At 40.0% G+C, this 15,986-nt stretch overlaps 3 protein-coding genes and 1 non-coding gene across 4 annotated transcripts; 2 read left to right on the top strand and 2 right to left on the bottom strand.

Moving 5' to 3' along the window:
• The first annotated feature begins 883 nt into the window (after window positions 1-883).
• LOC106357583 (CBBY-like protein) lies at window positions 884-3,024 on the top strand. Its single transcript, XM_048750602.1, has 8 exons — window positions 884-1,405; window positions 1,467-1,537; window positions 1,620-1,778; window positions 2,007-2,073; window positions 2,255-2,350; window positions 2,424-2,470; window positions 2,557-2,637; window positions 2,724-3,024. Exons 1-8 carry the CDS (start codon window positions 1,085-1,087, stop codon window positions 2,842-2,844), a joined length of 963 nt encoding a protein of 320 aa, XP_048606559.1. The 5' UTR covers window positions 884-1,084; the 3' UTR covers window positions 2,845-3,024.
• Window positions 3,025-6,377: 3,353 nt separating this feature from the next.
• Window positions 6,378-7,255, bottom strand: LOC125583097. Its single transcript, XM_048749660.1, has 2 exons — window positions 6,974-7,255; window positions 6,378-6,920 (listed from the first exon to the last, which is right to left on the bottom strand). Exons 1-2 carry the CDS (start codon window positions 7,253-7,255, stop codon window positions 6,378-6,380), a joined length of 825 nt encoding a protein of 274 aa, XP_048605617.1.
• Window positions 7,256-11,374: 4,119 nt separating this feature from the next.
• LOC125584620 lies at window positions 11,375-11,481 on the top strand. The gene has a single exon (XR_007321532.1). It is a non-coding gene; the product is annotated as a small nucleolar RNA R71 (small nucleolar RNA).
• Window positions 11,482-15,323: 3,842 nt separating this feature from the next.
• LOC111203777 lies at window positions 15,324-15,968 on the bottom strand. Its single transcript, XM_022697815.2, has one exon. It carries the CDS (start codon window positions 15,966-15,968, stop codon window positions 15,324-15,326), a length of 645 nt encoding a protein of 214 aa, XP_022553536.1.
• Between the last annotated feature and the right edge of the window lie 18 nt (window positions 15,969-15,986).

Here is a 15,986-nt window from a genome sequence, read left to right as displayed (position 1 = left end):
TTATAAATGTAAATTATAGGATGATCCAAAACATATTAAAAAAACAAAATAAAATATTAATCAACTGTTATAATTTAGTTCTTTTGTAAAATTTATATATATATGCATGAGACTGTAGAATATTATCGTTATATTAATTTACATAATTTGGAATTAGACACTTTAGTTTATTTATATTTCATTCTAAGCACAATATATCTTAAGTTATATATAATATTCCTCAGATATATTTATATATCTAAGGCAATAACCAAAGTAAATGCAAATAAGAAAATTAATCATAATTTTAATATATTTAAAATAAAAAAAATATTATAGTTGAATTCAGAGAAATAGATGAAATCTAATTTACCCAAATGATAACTAAATCAACTATAAAAACAACAAAATCGACTAGATATAACATATTTAAAATCATATGTCTAATTAAAGTAATATAATATTATTAATATAAATTATGCATAAAAATTATAAATTAATTTAAAATTAAAAATAAATTACAATCAATTATTATAGTACATTTATTTTATAAATATTTATACATGTGCATGAGCACGGAAAAATCACCTAGTTTATATAAAACATAAAGTAAACATCCGTGCGGATGCAGGGTTCAAAATCTACTTGTCATTAAAAGAAATGCTCGAAAGTGAAGTGGCTCACGAAGAAAAGAAAAAAATTATTTTATTATAATAGATATTGTATAACAGGTATATTTTGTCCTGTTAATTTTGTCCTCTATAACAGGTAATCCTAATTTACCATTTTGATATTAGCTTTCGATCAAAAAAAAAGTTTTGATGTTGCCTTTTTTTTTTTTTTTTTTTGTCACGATGTTTTGATGTTGCCTAAAAGTTAATTACCTACCTTCATCGAGATGTTTTCTGCACAAAATTGTAGAACCAAAAAAGATCAAACCCGGTTTTTGATTAGGAAAGTACCCTAACCCGACCAGAACCAGGTGGTTATATCATGTGGTCGTTAGCGCGAGACCGGATAGAGTTACAGAAATCTCCGACCGTTATTATACCCTGCAGACGGATATATAAAGATTGATAGAGAGAGAGAGAGAGAGACTCAAACAATGGCGACTCTGAAATTATCTCCTTCACCACCTCCTTCTTTTTCTTCAACTCAACCTAAGCTATCAGCCGCATCTTTCATCCCTAATGCGGCGCGTGCCTTTAACGCGACACCTTCTGCGTCTAAGTCGCGATTCCTGGGGAAGTGCCTCAAAGCAAAACAGAGAATAATACAGAGAGCATCTCGTTCCGGGGGAATCATTTGCTCTGCTTCATCTTCTCCGGCGAATCTTCCATCCGCTCTTCTCTTCGACTGCGATGGAGTGCTTGTCGATACGGAGAAGGATGGTCACAGGATCTCCTTCAACGACACTTTCAAAGAGGTCACTTTTCTCCCTTAATTTTTGGTGATTTACAATATTGAGTTCTAGTAAATTCTCGCAGAGAGATTTGGGTGTTACATGGGATGTTGATTTGTACGGAGAGCTACTGAAAATCGGTGGTGGGAAAGAAAGGTATCTATCTTGATGAAGTTTCAGTTTCGTCCTGTCCGAATGAAATTTGAGTGATGGCTTTGTTTTTCTTTTCTTTGTGTAGGATGACGGCGTATTTTAACAAGGTGGGTTGGCCTGAGAAAGCTCCCAAAGATGAAGCAGAGAGGAAAGCGTTCATAGCTGGGCTTCATAAGCAGAAGACTGAGCTTTTCATGGTTCTCATCGAGAAGAAGCTGCTTCCTCTTCGACCTGGTGTTGCCAAGTTAGTGCATGTCCTAATCTACGTCCTTGATTCTGTCACTTGCTCTTGATGCAACGTCTTTGTTACAACATTAATCTAAATTGGCTTAGTCACTATGAATATATTTTGAAGGATTATCCTGATGCTATGAACGTTTCTAGGCTAGTTAATTTCTAGTAAAGCATATACATATTTTCCGGTCTGATCAGCTACGTGCTTCGGCTATCTTAACCAAGCATTCTTGTGCAGACTGGTTGATCAAGCTCTAACGAATGGAGTAAAAGTCGCCGTGTGCAGCACTTCAAATGAAAAGGCGGTATGACCCAATCAGGTTCTACTACTTCAGTTTCCAAGGCCACAGTAATTTTTGAGCATATATTGATATCAATATCGTGTCCTGATTTCTTTAAAAAACAGACAATGCCAGCTGCATTATTTAACTATTTTTGTATAAAGAGAAATGTGAATCAGCTTTCTCATTCGGGATTTGATTTCAGGTTTCTGCTATAGTTTCATGCTTGCTTGGACCAGAAAGAGCAGAGAAGATCAAGATATTTGCAGGAGATATAGTCCCCAAAAAGAAGCCTGACCCGGTAATATACTAACAATGGTTTGTGTGTGCTTCATCATCTTGGTTAAAGACATTAGAAACTTTTGTTTTAACAGGCCATCTACAACTTAGCAGCTGAAACCCTCGGAGTTGATCCCTCAAAGTATGATTTCTCTACAGGAGAATGAGTCAGTTTTTCTTTGTTGGTAGAAAATGTTGTGAATAGTTTGGCTCTGTTTATGTGTACAGATGTGTTGTGGTTGAAGACAGCGCTATCGGACTAGCAGCTGCAAAAGCTGCGGGAATGACTTGTATAGTCACAAAGAGTGGGTTAGTAGTTTCAGTAGAAAGCCCGCTCTTGTTATATTCATATCAATCAGAAGACGAAATGAGCATTCATTCTTTGGAATGTGCAGATACACGGCGGATGAAGATTTTGTGAACGCAGACGCGGTTTTCGACTGCATTGGAGACCCTCCAGAAGAGAGGTTTGATTTGGCATTCTGTGGAAGCCTTCTGCAGAAACAGTTGGTTTAGTTAAACCAAACCCCACCGATAAAACGATCTTTGGTTGTTTCTGTCTCAACGTTGTTGTATATAGATGAAGTGACATATGATGTGTCTATGTAGTAGTAAAGATGTCAATCCAACCTAAGATTGTTTAAAGAATGGAGAATACAGGAAGTTATTTAATCTAAGCAAATCAAGTTGGTTTTAGAATGATGAGCTAAGCTTCAGACAACAAACTCAAGCAAGAACAGATTATAATCAAGATTAAAGGCTAAACTCATGGGACAAGGCAATCGATTTCGGGTGATAGGTTTCAGACTTAAGATGCTCAATATAATCAACTAATAAGTTTCTTTAATCTAGGAACACAATGATATGTTAATTCACTCTCATGATAATAACTCCTACACTAGTCATGCATCAATACATCAACTCTCATTGGTCAACTACACTCAAGCATGCATTCAAACAAGTTCTAATAGTCGAAGTGCTCTTATGCAGCGACTCTCGTCGGTCAAGCAACAAAACACAATATGAGACATTCAGACATTTCATCGAACACCTTTCGGGTATGAAATAATCCAGAATCTAGAAATAGAGAGATCAAGTCTACTCTAGCATTAAGCACATCTCATTTATAAGAAACATTACTAATCTAGTTCTAAGCATCTTTAATCTTCCACATTTCACACTAATCTACCTAGCCCATAAGTTTATGGGAGATTACTCACTAATAGTCATGGAAACCTTGAAACAATAGTTTAGTTTAAGGTAATCATGATTAGAAGAAGAGATAATCAAAATAACACAAGATTAAAATGTTTAAAGATGATAAAGATTCAAGCTTTTACAAAAGTTGTTAAAAGAGAAAAGTAGATCTAAAAACTAAGATCCCCTGAAGTTTTTTCCTTAACAAGTATTTATAGGTCCTTAAAATAAAGGTCAAACGCAGATTTACAAAACGCTGCGATCAAGTCAAAATCGCGTTTGGTGTTTAGAGTTTGGAAATCGCGTTTGGCGACTGCGTTTCTTCATCTTCCTCGCAAATCCTCCATTGCTGCAACTGCTTGGGTCTTCTTCTTCACGAGTCTGTGACTGGAGCTTGCTTCGTTTCGTTTCGTGTGGCGACCACCGGAGCTCTGCCTTCTTGCCGAGACCACACCTCCGCCATACCTGAGCCGATGCGTCTCGTCTTCTTCGTCGGCCAATTCGTGTGGTGACTACCGGAGCTCGTCTTCTCGTCGGAACAACTAAAACAAGCTCGTCTCCTCCCTTGCGATCGTCCAAGCTCGAGAATCATCAGGTGGGATCGAGGAGAACGAATCGACCAAGCCACAATATCACCATCGTTCGCTTTGCTCTTCACGGCTGTGGGTTTCAGATCAAGAGGGGTGAAGCGAGCAAGCTCGTCTTCAGGCATCGATCGATTGGAACTCTTCGGGAGCAAGACATAAACGCATCACGGCCGAGAGCATCGGATCGAGCATATCCCTTCTCCACATCGAACGCTCTGAAGCTCGCGACACACACATGGTGAAATTCTGCGAAATTGCACATTTGGTCCCTGCATTTTGCCTCCTTTCTAGTTCTACCCCGTAACTTCTGTTTTGTATAGAAAAGTCCTCGAAATGGCTCCAAAACTCTTGATTGTGCATTTTAACCCCTGTGTATGCAATATGTACAAATGCAACATCTAGTGACATCTAAATGCAACTCCTAAACACTAAAAATGACCATAATCTATAGCTAAAAACATGTAAATAGACTATATATCAACTCCCCCAAACTTGCTTCTTTACTTGTCCACAAGTAAACTTTCAAGAAGAGTGGGAAAGAGAGGTTTGAAAATGGAAATTGCTAAGCAAAGAGACTCTTCAAAGCCTTCAACATGACATCCATACAAAATCATAACAAATAGCAAAGACATGATTCCTTATTGAACTCTAGTTTCTCAAGGCCTACCTCAACTCCAAATTTTGTTTCTCTACCCTCACCACTTAGAATCCATTACAAGTCATTCAACCAACCCTCACATTCATTAAAACCAAGTCTCAAGGTGAAGTCTCGCAGATGGGAACTTTATCCTGATCATTTGGTAAGGTGAAGAAATGGTTGTAAATAGTGAAGCAAAAGGTTCAGCGCTTTTTGGTGGGTGGTTCACTCTCAAACATAGGAGCAATGACATTATGCAAAATCTATATAAGAAGGAGAACAATTTATGCATACAACAGTTAGTCCTCACTGTTCTACCTTTTTCCTCATGTCAATCTTTCTTTTTCTCACCCAAAACCCAAATAACCTTTCACTCTTTTTCACTCACCAGATGAACTCACTCTTTCATTGCTAGTCTACTAGGGATTCCTTGGTATATTTCTTCACTTAGCTCTATTTTCTTTTTTTTCCCCCACACTTTTCATTTTTTTTTTCAATCAGGGGTTCTTTTCTTCTCTTCTTCTTATAGCTAAAGTTTCTTTTGATCCCTAGTGACCTCTCACTTTTGTGGTTCATTCTTTTTCTTCCCTCCTTGATCCAAATAACATGCTCAGCCCAGACCTTAGATACATTCTAAACCCACTGCCCATCCTAATTGCTAGCTCAAATGAAGTCCTAATAGCTAGCCAAAATGAGAACCAACAGTCGTCGTTCCCAATACTCTCAAGTTTTTGCACATGTCAAAGCTATCAGAAACAGGCATCACTCAAGCAATTTAACATTGGTCTGAAAGGAAGGGTATGGCTTAAGGAGTGGAAACCATCCTAAGATGGCCACTTGGATTGACAGAGATTGGTGGAAATGGAGTAAAGACAATCCAAGTGTGTATAAGGTATCCATGATCAAGCATTCAAGAGCCCATAAGCGAGAGAAATTAGGTTCTTTAGACTCAAATACATTGGAGTTGGAATCAAGGACAAGCAGTTTCAACCAAGCAATGAGTTCAAGAAGAGTTTTCAAGGCTCGAAACTTACAAGACTTTCAAGATATGTTCATGCTACTTACTATGATTAAAACGGGTATCACACTGAGTTCTTAGCATGAGTTCTTTGCAGCAGCTTCCTATGCACATGAATGCAACCTATATGCTTGTAGACTCGATCCTAATAATGAAATGTAACAAAATGAATCTAAATGTTGTTTTTGTTTTTCAAAAAATTTCAAATTCTTATGGGTTTTTTAAATGCAATAAGTATTAACAATGTGATGCATGAGACTCAGAGAAAACAAAAGAATATGTGAGATAACAGGTCTCTCCCCCAAACTTACTTCACACAGTCCCTTGTGTGAGAGTGAAGATGAAGGAAAGACCACAAAAGATGAAATAAAACAAACTAAATATGCGCAGGGATGGAATGACACTTACCTTGAGCCTGAGCTAGAAGTATGGGAGGGTAGATTGGGTGGGAAGAGATGCAGAGTTCCCCCGAACTTGTTTGTTGCCTTCTTGCGTAGACCTGCAATCCTTTTTAACAAATATAAGTAGATAATATATACAAAGGATAACGTGAGATTGCCTCTCAAGTGCGATTGTTTTAAGTCTCTTAGCTTGACTTCCTTTTCATTTCTTAGGCTGAGATTGGTTCAGAGAGAGGAACCGAGGCTTCCTCACCAATCTCCTGATCAACCATGTAGAGCTTTAAACGTTGACCATTCACTGTAAAATATTCTCCATGCTTTCCTGTCAACACCACAGCTCCATACGGTCTTACTTCCTTGATCACAAAAGGTCCTGACCACCTTGACTTGAGTTTTCCGGGAAAAATCTTCAACCGAGAGTTAAACAACAGCACTTGATCACCAGCCTTGAATTCACGCCTTAAGATCTTCTTATCATGGAAAGCCTTAGTCGTCTCTTTGTAAATCCTAGAGCTTTCAAAGGCATCAAGCCTGATTTCATCTAGCTCATGCAACTGGATCAGTGTCTTCTCCTTGGCGGTTTTGATGTTGAAGTTCAGGAGCTTAACAGCCCACAAGGCTTTGTATTCAAGCTCGACCGGAAGGTGGCAAGACTTTCCGTAGACTAAGTTGAAAGGCGTTGTCCAAAGTGGTGTTTTGAAAGCTGTTCTGTATGCCGAGAGTGCATCATCCAACTTCACTACCAGTCTTTCCTTGTTGTTCCCATAGTTTTCTCCAGGATGGCTTTAATCTCCCTGTTGGAAACCTCAACTTGTCCACTAGTCTGAGGGTGGTAAGGTGTTGCTACCTTATGCTTAACCCCATTCTTTTTCATTAAGCTCTCGAAGATTTTGTTGATAAAGTGAGATCCTCCATCACTGATCACAACTCTTGGAACTCCAAATCTAGGAAAGATGATGGTCTTGAACATCTTGATGACTACTCTGGAATCGTTGGTTGGACTAGCAATTGCCTCAACCCATTTGGATACATAATCGACAGTCACCAAGATATATTTGTTCCCGAAAGACATGGGAAATGGCCCCATGAAGTCTATGCCCCAGACATCAAACACCTCAACTTCCAGAATTGGATTCTGAGGCATCTCGTTTCTCTTACTGATGTTACCTCTTCTTTGGCATGAGTCGCATTTGGACACAAACTCTTGTGTGTCTTTGAACATATGGGCCACCAGAAGCCAGCTTGAAGGACTTTTGCTACTGTCTTGAACGTAGCGAAGTGACCACCGTAAGATGACCCATGACAGTGTGAAAGGATGCCTTCAATTTCTTCCTCAGCTACAACTCTTCTGTAAAGCTGATCCTTACACCGTGTATAGAGATATGGCTCATCCCAAAAGTATCTCTTGACGCCCTTGAAGAATTTCTTCCTCTGATATCCTTCAAGCCCCAACGGTTCTTTTCCAGAAGCTAAGTAGTTCACCAAGTCTGCATACCAAGGTAATCTTTCTTCCAATGCCTTGGCCTCTTCTAACCTTTCTCTAGTCTTGTAAGCAAAATCAACTGCTTTAATAGCCATTATTTGCTCTTCAGGGAGTCCCTCATCAATAGGAATCCCTCCTTCAATTCTCAACCTGGACAGATGATCAGCTACACCGTTTTCCACTCCTGGCCTATCCTTAATTTCAAGATCAAACTCCTGGAGTAGTAAGATCCATCTCAGAAGTCTTGGCTTTGCCTCTTTCTTTGCCAGTAGATGTCTTAAAGCAGCATGATCTGTGTAGACAACTACCTTTGATCCAACCAGATAGCTTCTGAATTTTTCAAATGCAAAGACCACTGCTAGAAGCTCTTTCTCTGTGGAGGTATAGTTCACCTGTGCTTCATCAAGAGTGCGACTGGCATAGTAGATCACATGAGATTTATTGCCTTTCATTTGCCCCAACACTTCCCCAACAGCATAGTCGCTGGCATCGCACATGATCTCGAAAGGAAGGTCCCAATCATGCGGTTGAACAATAGGGGCACACACCAGATCATTCTTCAGCTTGTTGAATGCTTCAAGGCATTCCTGGCTGAAACAGAACTCAATTTCTTTGCACAAGAGTCGGGTCAATGGCTGCGCTACTTTCGAGAAGTCTTTTGTGAAGCGCCTGTAGAAGCCTGCATGTCCAAGGAAACTTATGATCCCTGTCACAGATGTTGGCGGTTGTAAACCCATCATGACATCAATCTTAGCCTGATCAACCTCTATGCCTTTCTCAGAGATTTTGTGACCCAGAACAATCCCTTCTTTCACCATGAAGTGGCATTTTTCCCAGTTGAGGACGAGATTTGTTTCTTCACATCTTTGTAAGACCCTGCACAGATTAGACAAACACGAGGCAAAAGAAGAACCATATACAGAGAAATCATCCATGCATACCTCCACAACTTCCTCAATAAGATCAGAGAAAATCGACATCATAGCCCTCTGAAAGGTTGCTGGTGCATTACACAATCCGAATGGCATCCTTCGATATGCGAAGGTATCATATGGACAGGTGAAAGTCGTTTTCTCCTGATCATTGGGATGTATGGGGATTTGGAAGAATCTCGAGTATCCATCAAGAAAGCAATAATAGGGGTGGTTAGTAAGACGCTCAAGCATTTGATCAATGAATGGCAAAGGAAAATGATCTTTTCTAGATGCAGAGTTTAATTTCCTATAGTCAATGCACATTCGATGACCTGTGATTGTTCTAGTTGGAATTAATTCATCTTTTTCATTCCTAACCACAGTGATTCCGCCCTTCTTTGGCACAACATGGACGGGGGAAATCCAGGTACTATCAGAAATATGATAGATTATCCCCGCATCCAAAAGTTTTAGAATCTCTTTCTTAACAACATCTTTCAGGTTGGGATTCAACCTTCTTTGATGTTCTATAGAAGTCATTGATTCATCTTCTAAGTGTATCCTGTGCATGCAAAGTGAAGGTGAAATTCCTCTAATATCATCTAGAGAGTAACCAATTGCATTTCTATATTTTCTCAGTTCATTCAAGAGTAAAGACAATTCATCATCAGTGAGATCAACATTCACAATCACTGGATAAGTTTCATTTGGTCCAAGAAAAGCGTACCTGAGCCCATTGGGAAGCGGTTTCAGGTCCACCTTTGGGGCTTTGAGCTCACTCCAATCATCGTTGAGAGCTTCATCCTGCTGTTCCACTGAGTGGGCATGGTGATTGATCTCTGGTAAGTCCATGAACTGATCTGCATCCTCTGCCATCTTGCAAGAGTCCATCCTCCTTGAGTACTCATCGCTTTTCTTGCTCTCGATCAGTTGATCTTCTTTTTCAATGGTAAGAGCATGCTGAAGGGAGTCTTCAATAGCCAGCTCTTCCAGAAACTCGTCAGCGAGTGAATCCATGGTTTCTATGTAAAAGACTTGCCCTTCTATTGTAGGCTTCTTCATCACATCTCTGATATCAAATTTCAGAACATTATTTTTCCCAAGATGAAGATCTATCTTGCCATTATTTACATCAATGACAGCTCCTGCAGTAGCAAGGAATGGTCTACCAAAGAGCAAGGGGTCTTTGGGTTCCTCGTCCATCTCAAGAACGACGAAGTCAGTGGGTACTTCACAGTTTCCAACCATGACAGGAAGGTCCTTAAGTATTCCAATGGGCAACCTTACTGATCTGTCAGCCAGTACCAAAGAGAGGCGACACTTCTTAAACTGAGTGAATCCAAGCCGCTTAGCTACCGAAAGTGGCATCAGACTGATGCTTGCTCCAAGATCGCGTAGACAATTTTCAAACTTCAAGGGTCCAAGAGAGCATGGGAGAGTGAAGCATCTTGGATCCTCTAACTTCTTTGGAACATCAGTCTTTGTGATGATTGCACTACACTCCTGTGTGAGCACTACCATTCCTTATAACTTCTTCTGTTTTTCCTTGACTGCATCTTTCAAAAATTTGCTGTATTGAGGCACCAACATGAATGCGTCAAGGATTGGCATTTGAATCTGAACTTCATGCAATTGCTTCTCGAAGAGAGCTTTGTACTTGTCAACCAGCTGCTTCTTGAATCTTCCAGGGAATGGGAGCTTGGGTTCATATGGAGGAGGCACAAATGGAGTGTCATTTGCAGTGGAAGCGCCTCCTTTCTCAGTTGTGTCCTTTTTCTCTTCAACTACTTTCCCTTTTCCTTTTGAGTCCACAATCTTCTGAAGGATCTCCTCATCCTTTTTCTCATCCAAAATCACCACATTGTCTTCCACATTGATGATCACCTCCCCTTCCTGTTTCTCATTGTCCCGAATGAGATCTCTTGAAGGTAATTCTTTCCCACTCCTCAGTGTGATTGCCCCAATGAATTCTTTCGGGTTTTCCTCAGGCTTTCCAGGGAGTGAACCCATTGGCCTTTTGGAATTTGTGTTCATAGTGGCAAACTGATTTTCAAGAGCATCCATTCTGGAATTGAGAGCTCTGTAGGATCCAGTGATCTTAGAATCCATATCTTCAATTCTTTTATCAAATTTGGCATGTGAGGCCAGAAGCTGTTTGAGGAGGAAATTCGTACTGCTTTATGTTGGTGGTGCATTGGAGGAGATTCCTTGACCTTGGTTTTGCTGGTTACCTTTATTAGGGTAAAACCCAGGTGGTGGGTTGTTGTAGGCTCTTTGCTGGAAGTTGCCTTGCTGATTGTTATAGAAAGGTTTCTGCTGGTAGTTGCCTTGAGGGATATATTGAGGCTTGTTTTGAAAGTTGTCTTGCAGTGTGTTCAGTCCTTGAGGGATCTGAGTGTTCTGATTTCTGTAGTTGAAGTTTTGATTGTAGTTTCCTTGTCCTCCTACATAGTTAACTTCTTCCTGGACACTCTGCACAAATTCCTCTTGAGGCTCAATTTGGACCAGCTGTTGATCATATTCACCAATGTAGTGAACTTGTTTCTTCTGAAGCTGAAGAAGTTGGTCCATCTCTCCTCTTAGCACTTTTAAATCCTTTCTAGCTTGCTCATCTTGAGTCACAGTACCCCTAATTGAGCGATCATAGTCATCGCAGTAGGTGGAGTCAGTCAGGGCTAAGTTCTCAATTAACTGCATTCCATCTTGTTCCTCACGTCCTAAGAAATTACCATTACTCGTTGTGTCAAGCCTTGATCGAAACTCTGGAAGAAGTCCTCTGTAGAATGTACTGAGTATACTTTTCTTTGAGAAACCATGGTGAGGGCATTTCATTGTGTAGCCTTTGAAGCGCTCCCATGCTTCTCCGAAGCTTTCAAGTCCCTTCTGTGTGAATCCATTGATTTCATTTCGGAGTCGTGCAGTTCTAGAAGTAGAAAAGAACTTGGTTAAAAATACTTTCTTGCATTTGTCCCAGGTTTCGACCGAGCTTGAAAGTAGGGTCTTCTCCCATAAGTGTGCTCTGTCTCCAAGTGAAAACGGGAAGAGTTTGAGTTTGAAAGCATCTTCAGAAATGCCATTGATCCTGACAGTCCCACAAAGCCTGTCAAATGTGTGGAGATGATCTAGAGGATCCTCCATTGGCAGTCCATGATACTTGTTAGATTGTATCATGTTGATCAAGTTTGACTTGATCTCAAAGTTGTTGTTCGCCCCCGGTGGTGCGCGAATGCCCGTCAGGTTGTTATGTATGGTTGGCTCGTCATGAGCACCTATGGCTCGCGGATTTCGGGGTTGGTGGACGGGTCTAGGGTTGGCAGCTCCCTGACCATTGCATGCTTGGGCATGAATGCCCTGAGCAGCGACTTGTTCTTGAGGATGATGTTGTTCTTGTTCCATGTTCAACCTTTGTCTTTCCAGCTGTTCAAGTCGTTCCTGGTCACGTCTTTCTCTTGCTATCGCTCTTTCGTGTGCTCGAATTTCTTCGACCCATCGAGTTAAATCTGTTGATCCTCTATTTCGCAGGTGCATTCATCTGTTGATGACAAAGAGTGAAGAGTAGAGAAAGTAAGTAACAAAATAAAAATAAAACTTAGTCGTAAACAACAACCAAATCTCTATGTTTAAAGCTAGTCTTAGGATGGCAACGGCGCCAAAACTTGATGTGTCTATGTAGTATTAAAGATGTCAATCCAACCTAAGATTGTTTAAAGCATGTAGAATACAAGAAGTCATTTAATCTAAGCAAATCAAGTTGGTTTTAGAATGATGAGCTAAGTTTTAGACAATAAACTCAAGCAAGAACAGATTATAATCAAGATTAAAGGCTAAACTCATGGGACAAGGCAATCGATTTCGGGTGATAGGCTTCAGACTTAAGATGCTCAACACAATCAACTAATAAGTTTCTTTAACCTAGGAACACAATGATAAGTTAATCCACTCTCGTGATAATAACTCCTGCACTAGTCATGCATCAATACATCAACTCTCGTTGGTCAACTACACTCAAGCATGCATTCAAACAAGTCCTAATAGTCGAAGTGCCCTTAATGCAGCGACTCTCGTCGGTCAAACAGCAAAACATAATATGAGACATTCAGACATTTCATCGAACACTTTTCGGGCATGAAATAATCCAGAATTTAGAAATAGATAGATCAAGTCTACTCTAGCATTAAGCACATCTCATTTGTAAGAAACATTACTAATCTAGTTCTGAGCATCTTTAATCTTCCACCTTTCACCCTAATCTACCTAGCCCATAAATTTATGGGAGATTACTCACTAATAGTCATGAAAACCTTGAAACAATGGTTTAGTTTAAGGCTAATCATAATTAGAAAAAGAGATAATCAAAATAACACAAGATTAAAATGTTTAAAGATGATAAAGATTCAAGCTTTTACAAAAGTTTTTAAAAGAGAAAAATAGATCTGAAAACTAAGATCCCGGGGGGGGGTTTTTCCTTAACAATTATTTATAGGTCCTTAAAATAAAGGTCAAACGCAGATTTACAAAACGCTGCGGTCAAGTCAAAATCGCGTTTGGCGTTTAGCGTTTGGAAATCGCGTTTGGCGACTGCGTTTCTTCATCTTCCTCGCAAATCCTCCATTGCTCCAACTGCTTGGGTCTTCTTCTTCACGAGTCTGTGACTAGAGCTTGCTTCGTTTCGTTTCGTGTGGCGACCACCGGAGCTCTGCCTTCTCGCCGAGACCACACCTCCGACATACCTGAGCCGCTGCGTCTCGTCTTCTTTGTCGGCCAATTCGTGTGACTACCGGAGCTCGTCTTGTCGTCGGAACAACTAAAACAAGCTCGTCTCCTCCCTTGCAATCGTCCAAGCTCGAGAATCATCAGGTGGGATCGAGGAGAACGAATCGACCAAGCCACAATATCATCATCGTTCGCTTTGCTCTTCACGGCTGTGGGTTTCAGATCAAGAGGGGTGAAGCTAGCAAGCTCGTCTTCAGGCATCGATCGATTGGAACTCTTCGGGAGCAAGACATAAACGCATCACGGCCGAGAGCATCGGATCGAGCATATCCCTTCTCCACATCGAACGCTCTGAAGCTCGCGACACACACATGGTGAACTTCTGCAAAATTGCACATTTGGTCTCTGCATTTTGCCTCCTTTCTAGTTCGACCCCGTAACTTCTGTTTTGTATAGAAAAGTCCTCGAAATGGCTCCATAACTCTTGATTGTGCATTTTAACCCCTGTGTATGCAATATGTACAAATGCAACACCTAATGACATCTAAATGCAATTCCTAAACACTAAAAATGACCATAATGTATAGCTAAAAACATTAAATACACTATATATCAACATATATTCATTGTAAAACCATACAGCCTCACTCATAAAATCTTTCTTCTCCACTGAAGACTCAACGGTCACTTTTGTTTCTTCTTTACCATATTTATCATGTATCTTCGTTACACGTTCCTGAACTGGTCCCATCGCTCGGTTCATAGTAAGAACCAGATCCTTCACTACATGTTGGCCACCGTCGATAAAGTTGTGTTTTGAATGTTTTGTGTGCTCCATTTGCAGTATTACTTTATGACGGGAGATTGCAAATATGGAGAGTCTTATAGGTTCAACCACACAAAAACCCAAAGTCTTGTCTACCCTCTGTAGATGAGCTTTATTTCCTCAGCCTTCCCATCAGACCGGTATTCCATTTTTGAAATTTTGGTACAGCTCCATGTTGTCACAGACAGAGCCGTGGAGTTCCATCTCAAGACCTATGTGGCAATCCACCCTCAGTTCTTTGCCACATTTTTATTAAAGAACTTTTGTAATCTATCCACCACCCTTGACTCTTGAGATGAAATGGAGCTTGCCTCCCTGCCTAATTCTTTCCACAGGTTACTTTCTAAAACCTTATTCCTGATTTTTTTTTCTCTAAAATTGTTCAAATTTGATGTTACGGGAGCTAATCCCTTGAATAGAGTTGCTTAATTTCAGATTCAGCTATTGAAACTGCAATAAGTTTAAATTTTTGGAACCTAAGGACATGTGTTTGTTTTGTAGCAAAGGGTTTTTGTTGTACCGGAAGTTTTATAGTATAGAATGCCTAAGATCAATGTCTTCTTAAATTCGTTGAGATCACCAATGATATAAAACAAGGAACAAAGAGAGAACTCTCAATTTTTATTAATCAAATTATAAACTGAATACAAACTTAAGCTATATATAAGAAAATCATAAAACCCTAAAATAATAAAGATAATTATCTAAATTTAATAAAATAAACAATAAAATATTTGAAAATATTCCAAATACTTATCTGCATCATTGTCTCCGGGTTGGAGAAGATTCGCCCTCAAATCTTGTGATTTTGGAGATATCCCTTTTCCATTATTTTCTTTGATTGGTCACCCCAAACTTGAAACACTGCGGAACAAATTTTAATATTCATGGCATTCTCCCATCCCCCCGTAAAGTCACACGTCTTTGTACCCACTAATCCATTGATAGAAGAGTAGCCACATGATTTCAAATATGCTTGTGATCCACGTGTTGTCCAATCATCTTCTTCACGGTTAGAATTTGATGTCTCAAGTTTGATAACATCAATGAAATCTCTCGAGGCTTTTGTTGTCTTGAATGCATCTTTCCAGAACATGAAATCAATTGGCTCCACCATCATCATGTCCTCACCATAACGATCATAAATGGCCGGACCAATAATTTCTTTGTAAGCAATTACTTCACTTTAAAAATAAATAAATAAATAAATAAAATTACTTCACTTTCCACTGACATATTCTTCATAATCCAGAATCGAGTTTTTATTAAGAAACCAAAACTCGTGTAGGTCGTCCAAGCGGGGAATTGGGAATCTGTAGCGTGTTGTAATTTTATTGACGGCTCGATTGTCCACGCACATGCGCCAAGAACGATCTTTCTTTGGGATCAACAAAGCTGGGACCGTGCATGGGCTAAGACTTTCCCGAACATAACCTTTCAACAAAAGCTCTTCGACTTGTCTTCGTAGCTCTTCGTGTTCTTCAGGACTCATGCGGTAATGAGCACGGTTCGGGAGAACTGCGTCAGGAACCAGGTCGATGTGATGTTGAATATCGCGAAGAGGAGGTAGGCCAGCAGGTAGCTCGGGAAAAAGATCTTGAAACTCTTGTAAAATAGAAGAAAACGCCAGCGGTATTGGTGTCGCTTGTTTCTTTGCGGTTTCGATCGCGACCAATGCAAATAGCGGGACTGGTGCATGGATCTCTTTCTCGAACTGTGTCTTGGAGACAATGAGTAGACCCTGCTTTGCTGGTTGGCTAGATTTGTTATTTTTTGTTGGCTGGTCTGCTTCAGGAGTCGGAAGGAGAGTGATCTTCCGTCCTTGAAATAGGAAAGAATAAGTATTTAGCTTCCCATTATGCATCACTTCTCGATCATATTT

This window comes from Brassica napus, chromosome C3, assembly GCF_020379485.1.
Source record: "Brassica napus cultivar Da-Ae chromosome C3, Da-Ae, whole genome shotgun sequence".
NCBI lineage: Eukaryota > Viridiplantae > Streptophyta > Magnoliopsida > Brassicales > Brassicaceae > Brassica > Brassica napus.
Note: the sequence above shows the minus strand (reverse complement) of the source record. Positions and strands in the feature narration are given on the sequence as shown.

What these genes read in the sequence shown, in the direction of transcription:
- LOC111203777 (XM_022697815.2), bottom strand. Translation starts at nt 15,968, where the DNA reads ATGCATAATGGGAAGCTAAATACTTATTCTTTCCTATTTCAAGGACGG.
- LOC125583097 (XM_048749660.1), bottom strand. Translation starts at nt 7,255, where the DNA reads ATGGGGCCATTTCCCATGTCTTTCGGGAACAAATATATCTTGGTGACT. An exon ending in AGACTAGTGGACAAGTTGAG is followed by an intron (nt 6,921 to 6,973) that starts GTTTCCAACAGG and finishes GGGAACAACAAG; the next exon opens with GAAAGACTGGTAGTGAAGTT.
- LOC106357583 (XM_048750602.1), top strand. Translation starts at nt 1,085, where the DNA reads ATGGCGACTCTGAAATTATCTCCTTCACCACCTCCTTCTTTTTCTTCA. An exon ending in CTTCGACCTGGTGTTGCCAA is followed by an intron (nt 1,779 to 2,006) that starts GTTAGTGCATGT and finishes ATTCTTGTGCAG; the next exon opens with ACTGGTTGATCAAGCTCTAA. An exon ending in CTCGGAGTTGATCCCTCAAA is followed by an intron (nt 2,471 to 2,556) that starts GTATGATTTCTC and finishes TTATGTGTACAG; the next exon opens with ATGTGTTGTGGTTGAAGACA.